Below are 26,579 nucleotides of genomic sequence, written 5' to 3' on the forward strand. Positions count from 1 at the left end.
GAGTTTGAAACATACTTACTAAAAACTTACTTTTTACTTGCTAGGCACTATACAAGGTAAGGCAGTAAATGATTTTATACAATACCTAAAACAACTGTGTTTTGTAGATATCCTCACTTCCATGTTATAAAGAAAAATAGCATCAGACAGTGTTTCGGTGACTGGCCCCATTCAAAAGGTAAGTGCTAGAGGATTGACCAACTCCATGCTTTTACATCATGACGGCAACACTCAGCCATCACTGAAAACATGCGCCATGCCTGTAAACCATTCAACAACCCAATTTTCTAATGTCTTTAAGATTTCATGTTTTAAATATTTCATATTTCATACTTTTACTTACAACTGATCGTTATTCCAAGTTCCACATTGTGCTTCTTGGGGAGCTTTACATGAAATGTTCCACTACTTGGGATGACAGACTCTGTAATTTCAAAATAAAACAAAGAGTTTCGTATGATAGTTGTGGATCTGGGGTTGGAGAAGTGCCTTAATTTATAGTGTTGACAGTGAAAAGCATAACCAAAGAAGTAGAAACAAGGATGATACTCAAAACTTTTTGCAACTGGAGCAATAACTGGCCGTATAACCAATTATACTGAATGCTGACTGCAGAGTTGAAACAGAGTGACCCAAGAGGCCCCAAATGCAGCCAGAGTGACCCTATAGTCTATAGATCCTACGGACAGACTGGAGGTGGGCGCAAATACTGACCAGCCAGTATAGAAATAAGTAAACTAGTATTGCAGCAACACAGAGAGAACTAGTGTGCCCTGGCTGATTCTCAACCCTTGATAGAACTAAGTTGATTTTACCAAGACCTGACTCTATCTGGGAGAAGGAATTGTTACATACTCTTTTGAAAAATTTTTTGATAACTTTTTTATTTTTATGGCATGCTGAGGATCAAACCCAGTGCTCACAGGTTCTAGGTAAGTGCTCTACCACTGAGCTATGGCCCCAACCCTTGTTGCACATGCTTAAGTGTACACTTAAAATTACTTTAACAGTCTGGGAAAGCTTTAATTAGTGATACATGAAAATAACCTCTAAAGGGATAACATGTACTCATACTAAGTTGCTAAAGACTAAAATCCCTTCTCGAAGGTTTTGGAAAAGTGTAGGAAGAAATTTGAAGAACAAAGGAAATGTGAGTGGAAGCAGGGATTGTGGGATGGCCAAACTAAGCCCCCTAACAGCCTCATCATCTCCATTCAAGGCTGATTCCTCACCCAGAAGGAAGATCTGAGTACAGCAGCGTGGTGTGGGCAGAACTCGCAGGCCCTCGGGCTCCCGGGCCAATTTGTTAATCATGTGTTTAACACACTTTGAATCTCTGCACAGCAGAGATGAAAGCCAGGATTGGACTCGTGGAAGTAGTACTCTCTTCCTGGTCCTGACTGAAATTGCTCTTCTTGGCCTTTTGTCCTCTCCCAGGAGAAGTTTAAGCAGTAGACTTTTTACAAGACCAGCATCTGATCCTCCAATTAGGAAGGTTCATCAAAGAGTGTTAAATGAGAGAACGCAATAAAAATTCCACCCCCCTCAGCCTCCAGGCTTCTAGAAGGCCCCCTGTAAGAAAGGATCTCTAGCCACTCCTCTTTCAGTGTGCAGCCAAGTCTTCTGTCTCTGGCTTCCTCCCTTCACTCTTCAATTCACTTCTAAGGGATGGGAGGGAATTGGCTACCTTTCCCACTTGCTCAAATTCAACTCTCTCTCTGAGACCAGACCAGTGCTGACTTCTCTGTTGTCCTCAACAAATAACACTCTGATGTGCCAGGAAGCGAACCCACATATATTTCTTTACTTATTCATTAAGAGTTTATATCTTTCCAGGCACGGTGGTGCATGCCTATAATTCCAGTGGCTCAGAAGGCTGAGGCAGGAGGATCGCAAGTTCAAAGCCAGGCTCAGCAATGGCCAGTTGCTAAGCAACTCAGTGGGACCATGTCTCTAAATAAAATACGAAATTGGGCTGGGGATGTGGCTTAGTGGTTGAGTGCCCCTGATTTCAATCCCCAGTATGCTACCCACCTCCCAAAAAAGAGTTTTTATCTTTTTCATTTTTCCAAGAGGACTTGAGATAGATAAAATTATTATGCATTTCTTCCAATAGATTTTAAAAAGATCTGTTAATTTTGATAAACTGGGACAGAAAAAGAGAAAAAAAAGAAGGTAAAAAACATAGATTTTTCTCCTTCCTAACTACCAGTACTGCAAGTACTTCCCAAATATTTCTCCCACTCCTTCTTTTCCTGGAGATATCTCTTTCCTGAGCCTGACCTATTCCTCACTCCAATAATATAAGGCTAATTGGCACCTTTTTTTCCCCACAAAGTGACCATTTAAGAATTTGGAGTTAGCAGGCACAGTGCAGCGCAGATGGGACCTTTGAAAGTGTGCACACTTTGCCCATATGTGCCAATAGTCAAACTGCAGAAAGATGGAAGAAAGAGACAGTGTGCACGAGGAGAGAGCACCAGGTCCCAGGTCTTGAAGGAAGGGCCTGTGCTTGACCTCCATAGTCCTTGGCATCTGCTTGTAGCCCCTTCTGCCTGTGAAACACAAACTATACTTCTAGTGAATGCCTCCTTTCTGTCTAAACTAGCTGGAGTGCACTTCTGTCTTTGCAACTGAAAGATCTTGGAAGAACACACTGATGGAGTGGGATGGGAACCAGCGGAAATCCACCACCCAAGTATTCACAGGCATAGCAGGAATAAATGATTTGGTTATGTGGACAGAGAGTACACATCTTCCAATTAGGAAGGTTCATCAAAGAGTGTTAAACGAGAGAACACAATAAAAATCCCACCCCCCTCAGCCTCCAGGCTTCTAGAAGGCCCCCTGTAAGAAAGGATCTCTAGCCACTCCTTTTTCAGTGTGCAGCCAAGTCTTCTGTCTCTGGCCTCCTCCCTTCACTCTTCAATTCATGTGGCATGTATATAAATTCATGTGGCATAGGAAGCCTTACAATTTGTGGAACCCATTGTGTGTGTGTGACTGTTTTAGTTTTTCTGTTGTAAGAAAAGGCTCTCTGTGAAAGGGGAGGGGAGTGTACTGTGTGTTTGTGATTATGGATCTCTGTACGGATATAACATTTTACCTGCGATGCTGGCCTGATACAAGTGAGTTCTTAGAAAAATGTATGACTACACAAATGGTATGCCTTTATTTCATGTACAAACAGAGAAACAATATGTACCCCATTTGTGTACAAAAAAAAAAAAAAAAGGGCCAGAGAACACTGATCTATAATAATTATTATAGCAACATTTTGCTTTTATAAATTTTTAAAGCAGGGAAACTTGACCAAGATTAATATTGTTAATGGCATTGGAGGGGATATTATCACTTCCTGGAAAACACTAATGGATCACTTTGACTATGTAAAATTTGAAATATTCATAATGATAAACAAATATCAACTAATGAATCTCTTTGATCAAACTGTGGCTTCATTTTAATCCTTAAATGCCAACATGATTTGTTTTATATTTGTTATTTTTTCCTTATATGATTATTTGACTGTTAAAGCAAAAGCATATTTAATGTGGGGTTTTATAAAGCAAAACAACTAAAGAGGAAAAGATTCTAATATTGGAAAAACAACAGGTTTAGAGTAAATAAATATAATTCCGAGAACAAATGATGTTTATTTTGCTAGACTCCCAAGTGATTATTTTACACTTCCCTGGTTTTGTTTTATCTCTGTTAATACTATAATTAAAAACACATTTGGGTAAAAAGGTTTCCTTCTTTCCCATTGGTCTACTTTTCTGCCTGAAGCATTTATTGTTGGTGCAGTAAGATAAGCATCATATCCTGATTCATCAGTTGGGCCCCCTTGTGAGGAGTGCAAATGTTTAACTGCCCCCCTCAGAGGAAAGCATGGGGCTCCAGCAACGGTGGCAAGCGTTACTTGATAGGATTTGCACTGAGAGTTCTTTCCAGCACAGAAAGCTATATTTTCTCCAACAAAATAACTTCAGAGTTAGAGCAGAAATTTCAAGTAGCTCTGACATCATTCATGGTAGTTTGGTGTTTGAAAGAATCAAAAAAGGCAAAATGTAAATTGTGCTCATACTACAACTTTATAAAATTATACATATACATATAAAGGATTTTGGTAAAGGAGTGTAAACAGTGTTTTATTTATCAGAGTGATGGTGTTATGAGCACTTTCAACTTAAAACATTCTATTAACATTACTGTGATGTTTGTGCAGTACTATCTGTTTGCAGAGACAGGCAAAAGTATATTCAGAGTTAAGCTTTTTAACTACCTTTATGTCATTTAAAATGCTTCTAAAATAGTGGTAGTTTATCCCTGAGACCCAGGGGTGGGAGAATTAATATCAGTGTATAAACAATTTCTGAGGAACACATTTAGAAATGAATGGCTGACATCCAGACATTTGGAAGTGGGTCCAGGACAGGGCCGTCTTGAAATAACTCACTTTCCAGGGATTCCCTAACAACTGTCCCAAATTTTTGACTAACTAAAAAGAATTAAAAAAAAAATTCTAGCAGTTTCCAATAGATTCCAGGAGATCAAGAATGACTAAATAGGGTGTCTTACTAAAGATTCTGATGCTGTATCTGCAGAAGAGCCACATCATCAGTGATGTCTGACATGAAGAAGGGAAGAGAGAATGACAATGGGAACACATTTTTTCTTGATCATCTCTATCGATCTGAAATGGGTTGCTTTCTGGAACAAACAAGGGCTGGGAAGATGACCTTAAGTTTCTTGTTCTTGTTCCTTATTAAATATGGGTACTGAATAAAGTAAGTTTAATAGATGCAACCTTAAACTTAAGATATTAAAGTCTTAAATCAGCAAATATTAAAATACACATTAAGTATGCATTAAGCAATGAACAAATTTCAAGGCTACACATAAAATAAAAATGCATATATAACACAAGTTAATACTTAGATACTGTTTATGAAGAAGGTCAAATTGTTTGGGTCATTCCACTACTGAAAGGTAGTGAGGAGGTGCTGCTGAATGTCCTACTGTGTGCAGGATTCACAGTTCCCTGCAGCAAAGGCTGTCAGTAGGGCAGACATACAGGAATCTGCTCTGATTGTTTCATAGTGGTAACTCTAACATTTTCTCTCTTTTTAAATTCATATTTTATTTTTTTAATGAAACAGCTACTGTTACAGCTACTGTAACGTGAAATGGAGAATGTGGGCTGCAAGTCAGTGGCTTTAGGACCTACCATTCACTTTGCTGTATGACCTAGAGTTGCCCACCTGAGCCTCAGTTCCCCTCTTATAAATAAATGAAGGTATGGGAGTATAAGAGTTCTTTTACCACTAATGTTCTGTCATTGTAGTAAGTATGTCTGGGGTAACTGGGCAAACTTCCTGTTTGAAAACCATAACTTCACTGCCATCGGATTCCGACAGGGCCCTTCTACCTGGTTCCTGCTGGGTCACAGTTGACTAGAAGGGAGGGATACTAAACCTAAGCTGGCCCACTAGATTTGCTTTCCTGTGAGTTAGAAGTTAGAACTGGCTGTCCACTTAGCAAAGAGGGGCCCAAAATGCACACAAAAAAAAAAAAGGCAGAGAAAACTTGTCTACAAAGACAAACAGAACAGACTGCAAAAGAAGCAGCTCTGAGACCAGGAACCCCAGACAAAGTGGGTTTGCTCTCAGTTCTTGATGCAAACTGAAGTTCCTGACCCAGCCTCCAACTGCACTTCATCCATCCATTCATTCATTCACCAAGTACTGATCAAGAGCTTGGTACATGATTTTGGGAGCTCAGAGTACATTTGTGAATAAAACCCACAAAATCCTGACATGGCTAGATTTTTCTACTGGAAAAGAGAGAAAAATGTTAGAGTTACCACTATGAAACAATCAGAGCAGATTCCTGTACGTCTGCCCTACTGACAGCCTTTGTTGCGCGGAACTATGAATCCTACATACAGTAGGACATTCAGCAGCAGCACCTCCTCACTACCTTTCAGTAGTGGAATGACCCAAACAATTTGACCTTCTTCATAAACAGTATCTTCTACAACATATTATCAGAGTATAAGTGCTAAGAGTCATCCATCTGGGCAGGAAGAGAGGGACAGAGAATCAAGGAAGAGTTTTCTGAGTGAGCAGCATTTAAACGAAGACCTGAATAAAATGAGCAAACCACCCAGGATGTATCAGGGAAGAGGTGTCCAAGCAAAGGACTCAGTCACTGCATGTCAAGTGCAGGTGGTTCCCACTCCCCTCCTGATTTCAGTCCTGACACCCTTCTAGAAATTTCACTGCATTCACCCTGCATTCTCCACTCCCAGATCTCCCTGGGTCAAATGATCTCTGCCTCCACTCCACTTTAGAACATCAGTACCTTGAGCTTTGTTTGACCTTCCCTAAAATTCAAAACCCTAATACATCATGGGCCTCAACCTCCTAGCTGTAGTTCTCTCACCTGTTTTCTCTCAATGTACCCATTTTTCTTCCTGGATACTCCACTTCCTTAAGTCCTCCCTTTCCTCTCAGTCTATCAGGCTGATCCTTTTTTGGTTCCAGTCCATCTCCAGCTCCAATTCTTTCAAACACAGGCAGTATACTGTAGTGGTTGAGTGTGGCCTTTGAAGCCAGCCAACCAGGGTCAAAATGCCAATCTCACCATTACCATGCTGTAAGCTTTGGTTTTCTGAGGATGTAACACTAGTGGCCAATGTCTTTGCTGTCACATATGTTAGATGATCTAATGCACACACAGTACTTAGGAAAGTGACAAGCCACATAGTAAGCACTTGGTAAATATCATCATGGTAATTAGTGTGCTATTTTCATAATTATTCATCTTCACTCTCAGCAGTGGTTTGCACATTCTTGACCTGGGTTCTTTTATTGAACCGTCTCTAGAAATCTCAGTCTCTGGTCCAATCCAATCCTCTATTTCTCTGCTCTTATTCTTTGGCAGCTGAGATTTCCTAAATCTTCATTTTCATTCCCAAAATGAAATGGGACAAAAGTCCATAATTTGCAGGTTGACTCTGCTTGGTCCCCCACCCAGCTTGAAGATTCCTTTATGTGCTTCAGGTTGGTTTTCTCACTCATTCTTTGCACATGCAAACCAACATCATTCTTTTCAACTCCCCAAGCTACAGGCCCTTTCACCTTTGCTTACATGAACTACTGAAACACAGCTTAAAATGTATTTACAGTCCCACATGCTTTTCTTTAAATTCATGAGAAGAGGTCTTCCATCTTCTGCCTTTGGGTAGTTATCTACTCACGTTCTAGATAACATTTCCTTCTCATACCTTCGGGGACCTGATTCTACCAATTGTCTCTTCTCTCCCTCATTTGTTTCAGGCCCCAGCCATGCTCAAATATCTCCAATCTCAACAAAACAAAATAAGTCACCTCTGAACTGTGATTCTCCCTCTATCTGTTGTCCTATCTCCTTTCTCTATGACTAAATTTTTGGACCTTGCCAAATGTCCCCTGGGACAAAAATTAAACCTGCTTGAGAACTACTGAATAGAGGAAAAGGCACATAGAACAGAGCCACAAACACATAACTAAATACAGTACAAGTTTTAAAAAGAGGAACCCATGGCTCCCAGTCATTTTCACCTGTTTAGTGCATTTTTCCTGCTAAACTTGCTTTCTAAACCCAAACCCCAGGCAGGTGACAGACCCGACAGGTCTGTATTCTCTCCCTTCCCTCACTCAGCTCACTGCGATCTGACTTCTGCCCTCACATCTGTGAACCTACCCTGGCAGGGTCTTTTAAAAAAAAGAAAATTATAATTGTTAAACCAAAGGACACTTCCAGCTTTGAATTCCCTGCAGTAACATTATGTTATTGAACATGACTTTTGCCTCGAAACTCTTGCTACTCCAAAATGCCACCATCTTTTGGTTCTCCTCCCACTTTTCATTAGTCATCTTCTTTATCTCCTTTGCTACCACCCTATGGCTTAAAGTCTCAGTATACCTCAGGTAGAACTCTGCCCACTTCTGCCCACTTGCCCAATTACCTTCCTACCCTTGCTCTCCCTAATGCTCATCTTTCCCCCACTGACTTTAACCATCGCTGACATATTGGTCATTCCTTGGTCCTGCTCATGAGCCTGGATTCCAATCCCAGGCTCTTGGAGGTGTTGCCTTCCTGGGCCCTTCCCTACGTCCTCCAGGGGCTACACAAATTCAATAAGCCTCTTGTCTTCCACCAGTACTTATTCTTTTCCAAATGGCAATGAACTCCTTGAGATATTGATCCCTCCTATTTTCAGTTCCAATGACCTGAACATAGCACAGTTTCTTGCATTTAGTAAGGGTGCTCAGTAGCTGCCTTTTGGATTAAGAGGCATGCTTGTCTTGGCATTGGCTATGGATTTTTCAACTCATGCCTGAATTAGAAATCTATTTTTTCTCTCAAAAAAAAAAAAAAAAAGTTCCTATCATCTTCTCTATCCAATCTTTAATCAAGTTCTGTTGGCCCTACTCCATGCCATGGTCTGAATTTCACTTTCACCACTTCTTAGTACTACCCTTTTGTCAGGTCACCATGATTTTTTTTTCTTTAGCTCTCTAATTGCTATAAAATCCCTTTTTTTTTTTTTTCTTCTTTTCTGCTTCTGCTGTTTTCCCCCTTACATTTCAGAAGGCTCTTTCTGAAACATTCATCATATTCCCGCACTGTGCTGCATAAAGTGTGCCCTGGCTTTGTTAGACGTGGAGTATCAATTCTTCACCAGGACACTGTATTATGTGGCCCCTTCTAGCCTCTTCAACTCCAACTCCAAATCCAGTTCTCCCCTCTACTCCTTCCTATGTTCCAGCAACAGTCCTTTCAACTGCTTCTCACCAAGCTTATTTTTCAGGCTCAAGTTCTTTATACTGGCTCCTCCTTCTGTCTAGAGTGTTTATTTTCCAAGATCCTTGATGGCTGACACTTTCTCTACTTCCAATCTCCACTCAAATATCACTTCCCTGGAGAATTATCCTTCAAGAGAGCTCCCCCAGCTGTTCCCTAGCCTTCTAGCCTGCTTTATTTTCTGCTGAGAACATACTATTACCTATGCTTATATGTATTGCTTTCTAAATTAACTTTCTGTGCTGCTATAAGCTTCATGAAGACAGGGCTATTTTCTTCCTTTCCTGTTCATTGTTACATCTACATTGTGTAGGGGAGTATAGAATACTCAGCAGATATTTGTTGGAATTAGTTGATCCCTGCATTCCAAAGGCATGGCGTATCTTTACTGACTGGTGAATGTTAGTGGGCTGTAGAGTGGAATTTCACTTGAGTATCCAGCTTTCTTTAATGAGAAGTAGCATTAATCTTTGTCAGTCAAACACCTGCTAATTACTGACTAGGACTAGCACCATGACCAAACTCCTAGGCTCCCTGAGCCCTCTTCTTGAACAGGACTTTTCCTTGACTTGGGAGCTCAGTTTCAGTAAGAATGCTCCTGAGCCAGTGTGTAGACACCACCCTGTGCCCCCATCTTATCAGGATCCTCTTAGAAATTCTCCAAAGACCTGCTCACCCTCACCTTGTGCATTAGTTACATAGAAATCCCCATCTGTCCTGGCGGTTTGGAGTGGAGTCCAGTCTCCCTCCTACTACAATAATCTTGACTCAATTGAACAAGTCTTGAATAAAGTCTTCTATATTATTTTAAATGAGTGCCTGGTGCAATTTCTCTTTAACACTAAAGGCCAAATATTTACCTACTAGGCTTGTATAAATTTACCTAATGAATTTTTATTACTCTACCATATAACTTCCCCATGTTCTTTGCAGTGGGAAGGATCAGACAGGCTTTTCTTGTTTCTGGGATTAAAGAATTTGGTTTCTCCAGCATAGAGGGGAAGGTCAGAATAAAGGCAACATGACTTTTTGAAATCGCCTCCATAGTGGCTATTACTCATTCAATTTGTCACATTTATTTTCAGTTGTTCCTGTGGTGACATTTTAATGAGTAATACAAAAACAATGCGCAATTCAAAATGACACCTGAAACCTCTTAAACAAAAACATGGTCAGAATGTAAAAAAATAATTCTCTCTCTTGCCACATAAACAATATAATTCAAATGCGGCCAGCTCCTGATGCTGCCGCGGACTTGAGATTTGGACTGTACCTGCGACATCAAACTCAATTTCCAGGGTGACCTTGTTCGTGATGGAAGAGTCTCGGAGGAGCTGATTGGCTTCCTCAAAGGTACTGTCTTCAGTTGGAATTCCATTAATGGCCATCACTCTGTCTCCGATCTGTAGTACCCCGCATCTAATTTAGAACCACATGTTAGAGGTCGTAGGTAGAATACATGATCATCAAGTTGAACTTGCCAGATCTACCTCGTTTGATCCTTGCAAAATAGCATGACTGCTTGGTCTTATTTATTCAATGCTGTGGGAATCACATTCGGTCAACTGCAATGTCTTGTGCTCCTGCATTTCATGGCTACAACTGAGGGCAAGGGGATCCTGAAGTACCCCAGGGAAATAATTTATATTTTGTGCTCATAGTACTGTTATAATGTGATCAGAACTGATACATTCCTGCATGGTAGAGAAATTACTGAGGTTTGAATTTCAGATTTTTTTTTTTTTTTTGGCATGAATTTTCTCCTTTTTAATTAATACAGCCTCTCCTGATGGACAAGAATCTGTTAGATTAAGGCATCCATGCTTATAATTCTTCTCAAATCTGATCACGAACATAAAATTTTATTGTTACAACAGAGTTCACTGTGTCTGGCATTACCTGCATTGAGCACTGTCCATAATTTATTAGCCATTCAAAGATAGCCAGCACCAGAAATGCATAGCACAAAAAAATACTGTGAAAGAAAAGCATCTCACCTCTCCGCTGGGCTGTCAGCTTCGATATAGGAAATCAGAGGTGGGGAGGAGAGAGTCTCTGTGGCAAACACACTGCCCTGCAGTTGGATTCCAAATCCTGTGACAGGATCTGCTGTCAGCACAACCTCTGTGGTTTCTGTGTGAACCACCTGTCCAGCCAATCCCACTGTGCTGGAGGCTAAAGACACTGGGGGAACAAACAGGAAAAAGAAGGATTTTAGGTTTAGGTAACTACCAGGAACATTAGCATTTCCCAAATAGATCATGTCCCTGAATGAAAGCCCATTGGCAATGGCGAGAGTTTAAATTTTGGCTTTTCAACAAAAAGGTTGGCCAGAGTCAAACAAGATAAATGAATCTCCCCCAATTTTTCATATTTCAGTCATAACACCAGTGTAGTTCCCTCCGTTATACCTGCAAACCAGGAACTGATATGGGGGCTGCAGCAACAGGATGGCCTTGGGCTGTGGCATGTAGGTTCTGGTCCTGGCTCTATCACTGAGCAGCAGCTGGGGGCCCTTGGGGAAGGCCGTTTCATCTCTGTGTGAGTCTGGGTCCTCTCTAGGGAAAGGGAGCTGGGCTGGCAGGTCTAATGCTTTCCTGCTTTAGCCATCTGTGCTTGAGCTTTAATGACTTTTTACAAACAACCTGACCTTCAACTTTCAAGACACAATCAATCTAAATCTGGCCACTGAAGGCTGTTCTGCTCCTCAACTTTATTCCAGCACTGAATTGGCACAAGAGAGTCATTTAAACCATTCACTTCTCCTACCCCCAAATTTGGCCTCCTCAGTCTTTGTTCTTTCCCTCTGGGTCTCCAGCCTACCTGTTGTCTCCTCTTCCATTCTTTACTAACACTCATCTGAGCCTCCAGCTAGACATTGCCTTCTTATTCCCATCCCCAGCTTTGATCATAAAAGACCTGATTCTCTCCAGGATGCGCCTCCTGGACCGTGCCCACAGGAGCTGGCCACCTGTGCTCTCAAAGCACATTCTCTGCCTGCGCAGTCCTATGTTGAAGTGTTACTTTCTCCAAAAAAGGGGTTTCTAGTGCCCTTGCTGTAATTAAAGCTTGATGACACCAGATACTGTAAAACTTTTTCTAACCACAACCCGTTTTCCTTCATTCCCCCTGCAGGACAAAGAGAGAGAAAGTTTTATAATACTCCTAGCTCCCATTTAAAATTCCATAGTCTTCAGGTGCCGTGATACACACTTGTAATCCCAGAGGCTGAGGAGGCTGAGGCTGGAGGACAGCAAGTTGGAGCCCAGACTAAGCAACTTAAAAACTCTGTCTCAAAATAAAAAATTCAAAGGGTTGGGGAATATAGCTCAGTGGGAGAGTGCCCTTGGGTTTAATCCCCAGTCCTTCAGAGATAAAAAAACAAAAATAAATGAAATTACATAGTCTGTACTCATTTCTGCTTTGTCTCATCTGCAAGTCCATAGTTTTCTACTCTTTCAAAATTCCCACCCATCTGCTTGCTGACGTGGGGTCTTTTTTCTTAGCTACTTCCTCTTGCCTGTGTCTTTTCCTGTTCCTCATCATGGTGATGGCTCTGAACATGCTGGCTTTGCAGCTCTTCACTCTCAGTGTGGGTTATTAGCAACTCCTCCCTAACGTGGTTCTGCCAGCCCAGCCCGATGCTCCACTCCATCCTTCTTCGACATGGATAGATGTCCAAGGACTGAATCTGAATTCCCCTTGATGAACACACATCCCTCACGATCCTTTGTTCCTAGTTCCTACACTCTCACTTTCTCCTCTTTCTGCTCCCCGTCTCATACCTTCTCACTTGTCTCCTGGTTTTCAAACATCTCTAGCAACAGAATTTCTCTCATCACATGAAAGCATCCTAAAAGGTGCCTTCTGTGCTTCTGTTTCATACAAACCTCTCTTGCTGTTTTTCTAAACTTTCCTGTTCACCTGCCGAGCTTTATACCAATCTATTGATTTGCATTGATTCTGAAGCTGCTTAGAATTTGGCTTCTTTTACCCTTTGCTGAAAGTACTTTCACCAAGGATTCCCTTATGATCCAAATCAGTGACCTCATCCACTCCAACTACTCTGGAGTGACTGGCTTCAGGACCACCCCTTCTGAAATCACCCTTTAGGTTTTGATGAAGCTTTGTTCTCAGTCTCCTACCTCTTCAGCCCCCGCTGGTTACTTTGCCTCCATCTGTACAAGAATCTCGGACTCACCCGTGGTTCTGTCCTAAGTTCCAACCTGCCCATGACAGGACCTCTCTGTGCACCTTTTCAAATCTCTCTAGTTTCAAGTTTTAGTGATAAATTTCTTTTCTTGATAGCTAACCCATCTGCAAACACGTTTTGTTGACATCTCATATTTTCAAAATTAAGTAAATCATCTTCCCTTTCTCATTGCCTCTTCATTCCACAAAAATACCGTCATGTCAGTCTAGGCCTGAAATCTCAAAGCAGCCTTTGATTCAAAACTGCCCACAGTCTCATATCAACCAATTGTTAAGTTCTCACAGGTTGACCCCTATAAGATCATGTGTGTAAGTCCTCTTTCCCCTTTTTACTTTCAATACCTTAATTCAGGCTTTCATTACTTTCTGTTTCAGCTAATGTAATGTACATATTTCTGGGTCCTCTCATGCTGAATGCTCTTTAGATATTAGATCTCCTTCACAATGAGGTCCCAACTTCTCTGCTCCCCTAGGACTTCTTTACCATAGCACAGGTTACTGCGTAGACCTCCTGTCAGTGTCACTTCCTTTTGTCTCTTGCTATAGGCTTTGTTGCCCAAGTGGCCTTTCCAATAGGCAAAGGTCATCCCTCAGTTTACAGTATTTCAACAGTTCCCATTTCCTAGAAAACAAACTTTTAAATTCTAGCAGTGCATGCAAGACTCTTCACAAGTTCACTTTCTCTTGCCCATCAGGTCTCCTGTTCTTCCACAATCCCTCCATGGGCCACGTGCTCTAGGCCTCTGGACACAGTTTTGTGTCTTAGTATATACTCTGCCCTCTGCCTCTTTAGTCACTCCTCTGGGCTTTTAATGTCCCCTTCCTGGCTTAATTCAGGCAGAATTTGGTACTTCCTTTTCTGCACTTACACATTTATAATTCATAGTGTTATTTTGGTACTTATCAGGTTTGTATTTGCTTGCCTGTCTCTCCACTTGACCCTGAATTCTTAAGCAGTTGGGAATAGATCTTTTTATCTTGATATCTCATTGTTGGAATGTTCAATAAATGCTGAACAAATGAGGAATGAGTCAAGTTTTGTGATATCATCTACATTTTCCTCTTTGGAATCGACATTTCACACAGGTGTGCTAAGTTAACATAAAGAATTAGAAGTCACTCCTGAGGACCCAAAGTCTTCCATCATGATAGATCACTGTAGTTGACAGGACAAGGGAGGGTGAGGTAGAATATGTCTGGGGCCCACAAACCCCCTACTGTTCCTTACTGGTTACTTCATTGTTCTGCCTCTGCAGTTGGTGGGTGGGGGAGGGAGTCTCCACCCCAGGCTTTGCACTGACTGTGCAAGTTCCACCATCCCAATGTCCTACTCAGGGACTATCATATATTGACACAGATACATTTTCTGGTGTGGCTTTGTTGATGTTGAGTGTGCTTCGATTGCTCTCCAAATCATACATTTTGTTTTGTTACCTGTGACATAAAACCGTGAGAAGATGCCATTTCCCATCAGTGAGGATCTGGAGAGCTACATTTCCTTCCAGCTATACTCACAGGAGGACAAGGCCAGGTGTCACCGTCTTGGGGGCGTTACTTCCACTCATCTAGGAAGCTTTGTGGATTTCAATAGCAACACTTCCCCCCTTGTGAATTTTTCCATAGGTTCATATTAGTATTTCTTTCCATTCAATATCTCAATTTGAAATATTTTTGGGACTACTGAACTGGAGGTAAAAGAAACTGGTTTTAAGTCAGCTCTTTCTCGTCTCCTTTAAGAAAAAGCCAGATCACTTACATAGTAACAGGCAGAAGCAGATTAGGTCTAGTGAAGACAGAGGACCCTGGGTGTATTTCTTTGGAACAGAGAAGAGAATTGAAGGAATTTTATTCTCTAGAAGGTTTTTGACAAAGAAGAATGAAATCAATGAGGGTTTCATTAAATCTATAAGCTCTACCTTGAGACAAGCTGAGGTGATAGAAATTATTAGGCAACTTACTTTAGGATTTAACAGAAATTTGTGTACTATACATTGATTTTGTAATTACATAAGGTTGTAATTTATATCATCAATATAGGATTATATTAAGTAATTTAGGATTTTACAATTAACTCTAAAAGTCCTCTGATGTATTGGAATCTGTTCTTTGAAATTGTAAAATTTCATTTGAAAGTGTATTGATTACTTACAAGTATTAAAGTCTTAGAAACTATTACCAAATATGAAAAAGATAAATTATAGATATAAAAATGAGCAGCCAAAAGAAAAAACAACTGATATTACCTAGAGGAAAAAAAAAAAAAAGATGTGCTTGATTAGCTTGCTTCATTAATGTGGTGAGCAGCAAAAGAAAATAAGGTGATTTGTGAATTATAACCCTGTAGTTTAAGATTTGTGTGATAAATTTCCTCTGCAGTAGCAGATCCTCCTGCAAAGTATTCAATCTACAAAGGCTATGAACTATTGGCCCTGGCTCAGGGCTTGTCTACTTCCACTAAGGTGAAGATGGAAATGACTAGGTTGCTGACACCCAACATTTGAATCTAGCTCACTAGGGTGCATCCATCCAGGTTGTGTTCAGGACTCAGTCTGCTCTGTCCTGTTCCCATTCAGGTAGGGATGGTTTTGTTCACAACTCTTCGGGTGTATTAGTCGGGGATCTCTAGAAGAATAGAATCAACAGGAAGTATGATTATAAAGGGGGATTTACTAGATTGGCTTACACAACCAGAAGCTGGATAGTCCAAAATGGCTGTCTGCAGCTAGAGAACTGGGCAGTTGTGAAGTCCAAGACGCAGAAGCCCCAGAACAAGAAAGATCAACAGTGCTATCCTAGTCTGAGCTAAGGTTTCTGGAAAACACCTGGAGAATCACTGGCAGAGTCTGCTTTGGAAGAGTGAAGAAGCGAGAGTCCGATATCCTCAGACCACTGAAGCAGAAATCAAGAACCCGTTCAAGAAGAGTCGAGCTTGCATCTGTTTCCTTGTTCTTTCAGGTTTTATTCCATCCTATTGGGCAGTGCTGCCCATGCTTAGGGAAGGGCTCACTTCAGGTCACTATCCCACATTTCAATCATTCCAGGAATGCCCTCATTGACACACGCAGAAGCCTCTTAATCATCGGCATCTCAATCCAATCAAGTTGACAATTCAAATTAACCATTACATTAGGTTTGCAGGAATAGCATTTTTTTTTTTTTTTTTTCCGCCAGTTCCTATCTTTCCCAGATCTGGTAAGGAAAGTCAGGGGGAACAAAAGACAGCCAAAGATTTTTTCTTTTTTTAAATTCTAGTAAGGTTTAATTTAGGAGGCTGTAATGTTTATTATCAGGTAGAAGAAGAATTTAAAAAGTATAGAGAGCATGGAGCCTGAAAGGTTTATTAATAGAATGCATCTATGTTATTTGATCCTGTTATTTGAGACAACTGTCTCACTACAGTTGCACAGTAAGGGCGACCTGCTGTGTACCCAACACACTGTGAATCATGTGATCCGGTTCAGAAGAGCAGGAGAGGTGGCCCACAGCTCCCTGATGGTCACTTAGAAAAGCTTACCATGAGCCGCTCTTGTTGTCCATTGTTTTTTCAGGAGTTGGTGAAAGGAACCATGAAAGTTGCTAGGTTTTCTCATTTTCTTCTTTTCAGACTTTTCCAAAGTTACCCTCTCTAGCAGTAAGTGCTGATAATCAAAGAAGCAAGGAACATTCTGGGAATATGTTCTAACTTCTGTCTGCTGCAATTCAGGAAGCCTGGGAACAGGTGGAGTCTCTGCACTGGCTGAGAGTGCAGGAACAGGAAGGAATGAGCTGGATCCACTGCTCCGTCATGCAGCCATGACAAGTGGATAAGAGTTCTGGACGAGGCTTGGTCTCTGGGAGAGCACAGGCAGTGGGAGAAAGGCCAGGAAGATTCTGGAAGAGGTCTGAGACTTTCCTCTATGACATGCTCTGAGACCTTCCCAGGGCTTTGTGACTCTCCTCAAAGCCTAGAGCTCAGTGTGCACACCAGTCTCTATGAAACAGATGGGGCGCCTTCCTGTTTTAATCCTTGTAACATGTTGTTACAGACTTTCTGTGTTTGCCCCTTTGGTCAAGGGTACAGAAAGTTTTAATATTTATGTGAGAATATTGCATTCTTTTCTGGTCATGTCTTTACTTTGTACTGGAAACACATGTGAGAATTATTTTTTCTGCTTTGCAACTCTAGTCTCAACTCATTATCAATACAGCGAAGAGATTTTTCCTTGTGTTTGTGACTTTTGCCATGATTCACCATCCATACAAATGGCCTGGTTGCTATAGAAACCTAAGTATCAAAAAGCAGCAGCGAATGGTGGCACAGAATAAAGGCATAAATAAAGTGGGGGAAATAAACCAGGGCACGGTGAAAATGGCAATAAAATTTTTATTCTCGGTTACTTGGGAAAACCTTTACATCTAATGTGATCATACCAAGCTTAAGCAATAAAAAATAATAAAATAAAAAATAAAAAAATAAAAAAAACAGAAAATAAGTTCTCAAAAGTTTTCTTCTGATATTTAAAATACTACCATAATTTTTCTCAAATCTTTTTGAAGTAGGAATAAAAGTTTGTAGCATTTGGGGCTTTGTTGTCTGATTAAAATATAAAATGTATGATCTCCTGAGATACATTTATAAACCTCCTGTTATGCACATGTCGTCAGTGGTGCACTTGTGGCTAATGTCTACAGAAAACAAGAACTAGAAATTTCCTGAACCGGGTTTCTGTTTACATTCCTACTATGTTGGAGAATAATGTGCTGATTTATGAGTTGGTTATGGGTCTCAGTGACAGTGTGCCCTCGACTTTGTTTCCTACTAAAAAATTCAAGATGTGTCAATATCAACCTGAGCTAGCCAAACACATTATCATTCATTTGTATTCACTAATGGCCTTAATCAATGTAGCAAATCTTACCTAACACAAACAAATGGTTAGCCTTTGAAGCAGAAGTACAAACGTTAATGAATTCATTTTAATTGCTCTTCCCTGCTGAGGGCTGTTAGTGATAAGTACTGTACATGAAGCCATTATGTATATAAAAAAAGATTCATATGCAAATATCTACATTAAACCCTAAAGGCATTAAATGAAAGACTCGAGGCCTATGCATTATGTCAAAGTGTACCACTGTAGAAAATGAGTAAATTTGAAAGTAATGTCAACAGATTTTCACATTGGACAATTCAGGTTCAGGTATATAATACTAACACAAACTATACAGCATATCTAACAAATAGTGCTCACCATTCACCAGATGTTGTTTAGTACACACCCATACACATAAATGTAATCTTCAAAATCACCCAAAGAGGTAAGTAGTACTATGATCTGTAATTTTCACTGAGGCATAAAGGGTTAAGCAAACTCGCTCAGGGTCCTATAGATAGAGCGTAAGGATGCTGGGATGAGATTTCCTGGTTCTAGAATACAGGCTCATAATCACTGTACTATATTGCCTTCAACTAGTTTCTTCCCATAGTAAATAATTTACTCTAGTCTTAGCTAAGAAATGAATGGAACTCTTGATGCTTCCTGATCTTTCTTTGACTAAACTCAGTCTTCCATTTTCCTAATTTCAAATTTATTGTCATTTTCACATACTAAAGATGACAAATCTCCTTGTATTTGAAAGGACAGGAGAGTCAAAATCATGCATACATCATGGTGGTGACTCTCTTTTTCTATGATTTTCTTTGTAAGGAAGGCTTTGGATTCCTTTAACATGAAGAAACCACTTCCCAGTGTGGGGGATGGCTGGTGACCCACTGTGTTGGAGAACTGATGGGACTGGTAAGGGGTCCTCTGGGGATGAATCTCTAGCAAATCACTCCCTCTTATAAGAGTATTCTGGTCAGAACCAGCCTGGAAGGACCAGGCTTGGTGTCATTTAGACAACTTGAGGCTGTTTCTTCTTGTATTTCCATGGTCAGCAGAGGAAGAGACCACCTGCCACCATCTTCTTTCAGTTTCTTTACAGGAATCACAACCACCAAAAAGATAAAGGGGAAAGAAATACACTTCTCTAAACTATGATTAGACCTTTTGGAGATGTTAGTGTTCTCTTTCTCTTCAAGTTTTGCGATTATGGTGAGATTGTGATCTTCCTCTACAGAAAAGAAAAATTAAGGAGTGATTTGTGTTTCTCCCCTGTTAAAACATTTAATCATCAATTTTTTTCTTTATACAGACAGCCAGTTATCTCAGACAGAGTAGCCAATTACATCTTTCTAGTCTTGCTTGGTCTGTATTGTGTTTGGCTGTCCCAGAAGCTAGCTTTTCCAAGAATGACAGTTGAAGTTTGGACTTTTAGGATAGTTGCTTGTAAATTTGAGCATTCTTCCTACCTTCTTAATGCTACAGAGGGTAATAAGAAATTCATAAAGAGAAGTGAGTCTCAGTGGGGTAAGTTGGTGAAGCAAGTAAGGAAAATTGCAGAATGAGATATAATATGAAAAGGTACTTTCAAATTTTTCACTGATTTTGATGGTGGGGGGTCACATCATGAAATATAATTTAACTTGTTATATTATTTGTTAAATAACTTATTACATAATTTGTTAAATTTAATTTGTTATATGAAATAACATTAAACAAATGCATGAGATTATTACATTTATCAAAAGGGAGGCAGAGTTTGCACAACATAGTTTTAGAGGGAATAAGAAACCAAGAACAAGGGTTTCATCCAAATCTATCCAGAATAGAAGAAGGAGTCTTAAAAGAAAAGTCACACCTTTGACTACCTTATGACATCAAAAGAGTAAGAAAAAAATGTCAAATAAAAAGTTTCAGGACTTCACCATGTTGGCTTAGTATCTGACTTCCTTATCAAGACTCCTAAAGTGCAAGAAGTAAAATCAAGAATCAATAAAGGGGATGGAGTCAAACTAAAAAGCTTCTTCTCAGCAAAGGAAACAATCAATAATGTGAAGAGAGAGCCTACAGAATGGGAGAAATCTTTACCACACACACCTCAGATAGAGAATTAGTCTCCAGGATATATAAAGAACTCAAAAATACTTGACACCAAAAAAACCAAATAACCCAGTCAATAAATGGGCTAAGGAACTGAAAAGACACTTCACAGAAGAAGAAATATAATCAATCAACAAATATATGAAAAAAATTTTCAACATCTTTAGCAATTAGAGAAATGCAAATTAAAACTATTCTAAGATTTCATCTCACAATTGATAATGGCAATTATCAAAAATATAAACAACAATAAATGTTGGTGAGGTTGTGGGGAAAAAGGTGCACTCATATATTGCTGGTGGGAATGTAAATTGGTGCAATCATTATGGAAAGTTCTATGGAGATTCCTCAGAAAACTTGGTATGGAACCACCATTTGACCCAGCTATCCCACTTTTTCATTTATACCCAAAGAACTTAAAATCAGCATATTACAGTGATGCAGTCACATCAATGTTTTTAGCAGCTCAATTCACAATAGCTAAATTATGGAACCAAACAGATGAATGGATAAAAAGATGTGGTGTATATATGATGGACTATTACTCAGCCTTGAAGAAGAATGAAATGATGGCATTTGCAGGTAAATGGATGGAGCTGGAGAATATCATGCTAAGTGAAATAAGGCAATCCCCCAAAACCAAAAGCTGAATGTTTTCTCTGATATTTGGATGCTAATTCACAATGTGGGGGTGGGGGATGCTAGGGAGGAATAGTTACAGTAGATTAGGTAGAGGTGAGTAAAGGGAGGAGAGGGGTCTGGGGATGGGAAGGATAGTAGAATGAATCAGACATTATTACCCTATGTACATATATAACTACACAACCGATGGAATTCTACATCATGTATAGCCAGAAAAATGAGAAATTATACTCCATTATATATGATGTATCATAGCGCATTCTACTGTCATGTTTAACTAATTAAAACAAATTAAAAACTTAAAAAAAAGTGATAGAAAAGGATAGGATGAAACTAGTGCAGCCTGAAATTATACCCAGTCAATATTATCATATAGAATATGGGCACATGTCACGGTCCTTGGCCCAGAGCTCTGGCTTCGTAGCATTTCCCTGGTCACTTAGGCATTCAAATGCTCTTCCCATACATCTCAGTGAGTTGAAGACTCCAGTGCCTGCATGCCTCCCACAAGCCACAAGACTGACATTGGCTGGCATTCCACTTACGTGAACTTTTGAAGTCTTTCTTTTTCAGTCTCCTCCTCATCATGGTCCCGCGTGGGCTCGTGGAGTAGAGGCTTCGAGGTAAAGTCCCCATGTTCAGGGAACTCAGGCTGTACGCACTCATGGAGGTAGGAGAGAAGGATGAAGACACCAGAGCTGCTGGAAGAGAGTGAAGACTTGGCACGGAGCACTGGCAGATGGCCTGTGAGCTGCCACCCCTGCCAGCCAGCATTAAGTCAGAAAGACACACATGATGAACAGCAGTGGCTAGTAGCTACCCAACCAGACAGAGACCAGGCCTCGGGAGCCAGGGGACAGCACTTTGGAATCTCAGAGTTACAAGAGCTTAGAAAGTGCTGAGGAGTAACAGTAGCCTCAGAAGCACACAGGAAAACAGAGACTCTATGAAGTTTGCTTCAAACAGAAAAACAGACATTCAAACGAATTTCTCCATAAACAGTAACTAACCCAGTACATCGGATACATGATCTAATTTTCATAGATATTTTCTGATGTGGGTTTCATAATTGATTTCACATATACAAGGAACTGAGAACACCGTCCTCTCTATAATGTTCTGAATTGTTATTTCCTGAATCAGGTATGAAGCATTCTGAACATTAACTTCCTTTCTTAATGACGAATGCTTTCCCATGGAAAAGACTAAGGAGATGTTGCAAATAACACATGGTTACTATGAAAACAGCACGCAACACCCACGAAGCGGGAGATGGAATGGATTAGAGGTAGAGGGAGGGAGAAGAAGGCAATTGAAATGAAAGACCGAGAGGAGAAAGCCTGGAACATTACGAGGGCTGTTTGGAGGAGGCGCTTTCGGGAATGTCAGGGCTGGCACTCTGCAATGGTCAGGGTGATGCGTGTTACACTGGTGGTTGGTATGGAGGCTGCAGTGGTTGCTGGCCCAGGAATCCCAGGGAAGTTGCCTGTCGCTCCTCTGAATTTTCACTGCCCATATGAAGTGATGATGAGAAATAAGAAAAACAAACAAAGAACAAAAAAAAAAAAAAAAAAAAAAAGAGGAAAAAGTAACTGAATTGCAGAAATTAAAAAAAAAAAAAAAACTAACAAAAATGAAAGCTGCTTGCAAAGAAAAATAATCCACTTGGCTTTGCCCTTTTCTCAGTGATCAGCGAAAGAGATGATTAACATCAGCAATGGAAACTTTTCATCTTCCCATGAATAATGCATGTCTTTCCCCAACCCATTTTTTCTCCTTTTAGGATGACCATTGAATCAATTTCTAATCTCCCCCTGTGCTTTGCAGTGGAAATTAAAAACATTTTTTTTTTTTTAAACTTAAAAGTCAGCTCCAAAAAGATCTATGGCATACGGTTAGTAATTAAAGATTTGCAAATCTTGGCCAGTTAGTAGCACTTGTTTAGAGAAAAAGAAAAGAAGGAACAATAAATCACATTGTCTCATGATTTGTGTGGGTTACTAGTCACACATCACAATTTACTGCTCTGACATTTTAATTACACCATGATCCATCACTTGGACTTGATTTTCCTCAATAATAAACCACTCTAATCATCTGTCAGTATCAGAATCTTATCTGTATCCTGACTAATAAGGAGAAAATAAAAGTCTATTTTATGATTTTTTTTTTTTTTGGAAAAGTGTTTTTCCATTAGAAATAGTTAATTCTTAAAATACTTCACACATTCTTCTATTTCTTTCAGGTGCCATAAAATATGAGGTTTATTTCAAAATCTTGGTGCCCATTTTATTTATTAAAGAAGCACTTACCATGTTTCTATTCTAGAGTTGACATGATTTTTCTACCCAGCATTCTGGAATATTTGTAATTATGTTTGCTACTGACAGAAAGTTTGTCACTGAACATCCTGAAAGAGTTAAAGTAACTATGAGGTTTTATTTCCTCCTGCTTTTCATGACCCTAATGTTAGGTGTTTTCCATGTGAATTATTTATCAGTAGTTATTCATATAAAGAGGCTGAGTGTATATATATATATATGGGAGAGTCATTTAGATAGATAAGAACTTAAGTTATACTGTCCATGAACCCAGCTTCCTCAGTGCTTCTCTGCTTTCTGAAGTGGGACAGTACATGGAACATAAGCTCTAGCAGGGACCGGTCACTGTGCAGGGGGGGTGACCTGGCTTTCAGGTGCCTTTGCACTTCCTCTCTGTATGACCTTGGCTAGCCACTCAGCCTCTCAGCCTCCTTTTCCTCATATCCAACAGGAGGTCGTGAGAGCGTCTGCTCCCCAGGACTACAGGGAGGGTTATGCAGGCAAGGAGCTCAGTGTGGTGCTGTGTGGATAGAAACAGGTGAGTTGGGAGTCCTCACTTGATTCTCCTTCCGTTCTCTCCACTTACACAATAAAGGGCTTTCGGAGGAAATAGATATGGCTCACTCAATGAATGTTACTCACTGGACACTGAAGTCTCAGAGGGCTTGTCAGAAATCTGCAGAACACTTTCGTAGCCAATTGGTAGTCCTAAATCACCTCGCCTTTCCTTCTCCCCCAACGCTGTTTCTGGTTTGGGTTCCCTCTCCCTCTCCACTATCCTGGTTCAAGCCACCACTTCCACCTAGAGCACTACAACACCTCCAGACTTGGTTCCCTGATCATCTCCTGCACACCTGCTCTCCAATATCCACAACACGGCCAGGAGGAGCTTCTAGAAAGCACTCAGGACACATCATGTCACTCTTGTTTGGAGGGCTTACCTTTACACCCAAAATCCAATGCAGGCCCTGCTTCTCTCTGTGGCTTCATCTGCATCCCACCTTCACCATTCACAGTCTCAGTCTCACTGCTCTTAACGCCTGTTCTTAGAACAAGCCAGACCTCCTTCCTGCCTCCAGGCCTTTACCTTGCTATTCTTTCCCCAGTTGTCTGAGCAGCTGGATCCTTCTCACTATTCAGGCCTCAGCTCAGATGCCAAATCCTCAGAGAAGTGGCTGCTGACCTTCCTGGATGAACTAGCAACCTCTCAGACGGTATCCCATTATTGTTTGATATTTTGCACAGCACTTATTACTGTCTGAAATGGCATTGTTTATATAATACAGTTTTTAATGTTTGCTTTTTTCTACTAGAATTTAAATTCTCAAAGAAGATGGATCTACTCTGCCTGTCTTACTCACTAGATGTATTCTAGCAACTGAACTAGTGCCGGGTACCTACTGATTGATGCGGGAATACATCAATAAATGAATGCTCAGGGGAGCAGGGATAGCAGTCAGAGTGTCCACATCTACACAGCAGCTGCATTTTCTCTTGGATAAAAAAGTGTCCCAGTGATGTCCCTAGTGGATTCTCTTTCACCACCCTCATTCTACTTTGGGGGATAAAAGATAACTTTTTAGCAAAAAGCAGTTATCGCTGAGTCTGGCTAATCTACAACCTCAGCTACCCTATTGTATTCTTAACAAAATATTATCCGTGTTTAAAATGGAGTTGGGGGCAGTGAATGGGCTTCAGCATTCTACACCCACCTCTTTTGACCCAGTTCTTAGTTGAATGCTTTGAACATGCCTCAGCATTCATTCAGACTGTCAAGTGCAATTAATAAATCAATGAGACAGGTATTATTGAACACCTGTTGTGTACCCAGCACTGTGTCAATTGTAGGCTGGCTAAATGTAGGTTGTAAACTTTACCTGGACTTTGAATTATTATTAGGGACTGAATCTTCATACACATGAAATAGTTCAGAGACAAAATGATATAAGATGATACCCAAATTGCATGTCATGGATAATGAGTGCAAAAAGTCTTCAAATAATTTAGGACAGAGGAGAGAGTTGTTGCCTCTTCTGAATGTATGCTCCTAATCTACTGCACTTTACAGTGGTGCACTTAATTCTCATGTATTATGTATTTCAGGAATTCAATAACCAGAGGTTACATTTTTGGCATGCTCTTTCCTTTTGCAAAGCACGTGCAGACACACTCTCTTATTTCGTTGTTCAAGAACGGCAGCCTGTTTCCAGTGAGTCCTCACTATATTCCAGGCACTATGCTGAGAAATTTTCAGGGATTATCTCAGATAATGTCCATCCCATTCCCATGAGAAAGGTAGTATAACTCCTATTTTATGGATGAAGAACCTGATGTGAAGAAGAGTTGGGAAGCTTGCTTAAAGTCCCAAGTGGTGGAGCCAGCACTAAAGCTCTGGAAGTCTGCTCTGGAGTCCCTGCACTCAGCCACCACACTCTACTGCATCTTCTTCCTACGGATGTCCTAAAGACCTTGTTCCAGAGAAGTGAACAGCAAGTTTATGTCATGGTGGCATCATGCTACAGTCTTAAGAGGTGGATAACATGGAAGCTGCTGTCCTTTGTTTTCCTCTCTAATTATATCCCCTTACCCCGCCCAGGACGTTTGAGAGAGTGGGCAACAGCTGCTCTGGTGGCTGCCCCTGGAGTCCAATGGAATGTTCTCCTTGTACTGAATGTAACAAATTTAGTGATTTTGGCCATTTTCTTTTCCAAAGTCTCAGTTTCCTCTAATCATTATGTTCCCCAAAGATCCTCCGTGGGAATACTTTTTAACCTAATTAAAAACTCACTTTTGTCAGCTTCTTTAATATGGATGACTCTACCAGCACAGGCACCACTAATCTCTTATTCCAAGTCTATATCCATTTCTACCTTGCCCTAAAAACACTATGGTGAAAGGTTTGTTGCTAACAAACTTTGAGAAATGTATCTCCATCTACCTGTGGGATGGAAGACCCGCTGTTTTGGCATCAGAGGTCTTGAAACAATAACCAGAACTTTTTTGTAGAAAAAAGGCTGAAACTACGTAAAACTTGACTAATACAAAAACAGAAGTTTGAAAATTGCAAACACCACAAACATTTTCTTATAGTATTTTTCCTTTTTGACTATGATTTAATTAAGTTTGGGAGTTGGCATTTATTTCCTTTTGGAAATGCAAGTCTGATTTTGATGTTAAGTGTGGGGGAGATGCCTATATGTTACGTAAGAAAGATGGTGAATGACTTTTAGCAAAAGCCAATGATGTGATCAGAAGTATAAGCTGGAGTCACCTAAACCATCAGCTTCCTGCCTCCAAATATAAATATCAGATTTTCCACAGTAAAGAAAAAAATGTGCTCTGGGTCCACACATTTTAGTATCTATGTTCATCTTTTTAATTTGTCTTAGCAAGGAGGTAAAACTACTGGATATTTTAAGAGTTGGAAACTAGTTGAGCCATTTATGATTTGTGTACAGGGCAAACCAAAGTAAAATAAATGAGGTCACAAAAGACAATAGCATTTTAAGAGGGTCTGTTACACATTTCTGATTACAGAATGGAGCAAGCAAAGCACTATGCTTAGCATGCACCGCCCAGCGCACACTCTTAC

The 26,579-nt window shown here is 40.3% G+C and overlaps 1 protein-coding gene across 1 annotated transcript in view; it reads right to left on the reverse strand.

The window, feature by feature from the left end:
- Positions 1-26,579, reverse strand: part of GRIP1 (glutamate receptor interacting protein 1) — a 364,416-nt gene that overhangs the window by 58,929 nt on the left and 278,908 nt on the right. The window contains 5 exon segments of the mRNA XM_079142206.1: positions 344-424; positions 10,127-10,272; positions 10,851-11,037; positions 21,212-21,367; positions 22,019-22,174. Coding sequence (XP_078998332.1) covers positions 344-424; positions 10,127-10,272; positions 10,851-11,037; positions 21,212-21,367; positions 22,019-22,174 — 726 coding nt within the window.

The sequence above is a fragment of the Sciurus vulgaris genome, assembly GCF_902686455.1.
Source record: "Sciurus vulgaris genome assembly, chromosome: 5".
Lineage (NCBI taxonomy): Eukaryota > Metazoa > Chordata > Mammalia > Rodentia > Sciuridae > Sciurus > Sciurus vulgaris.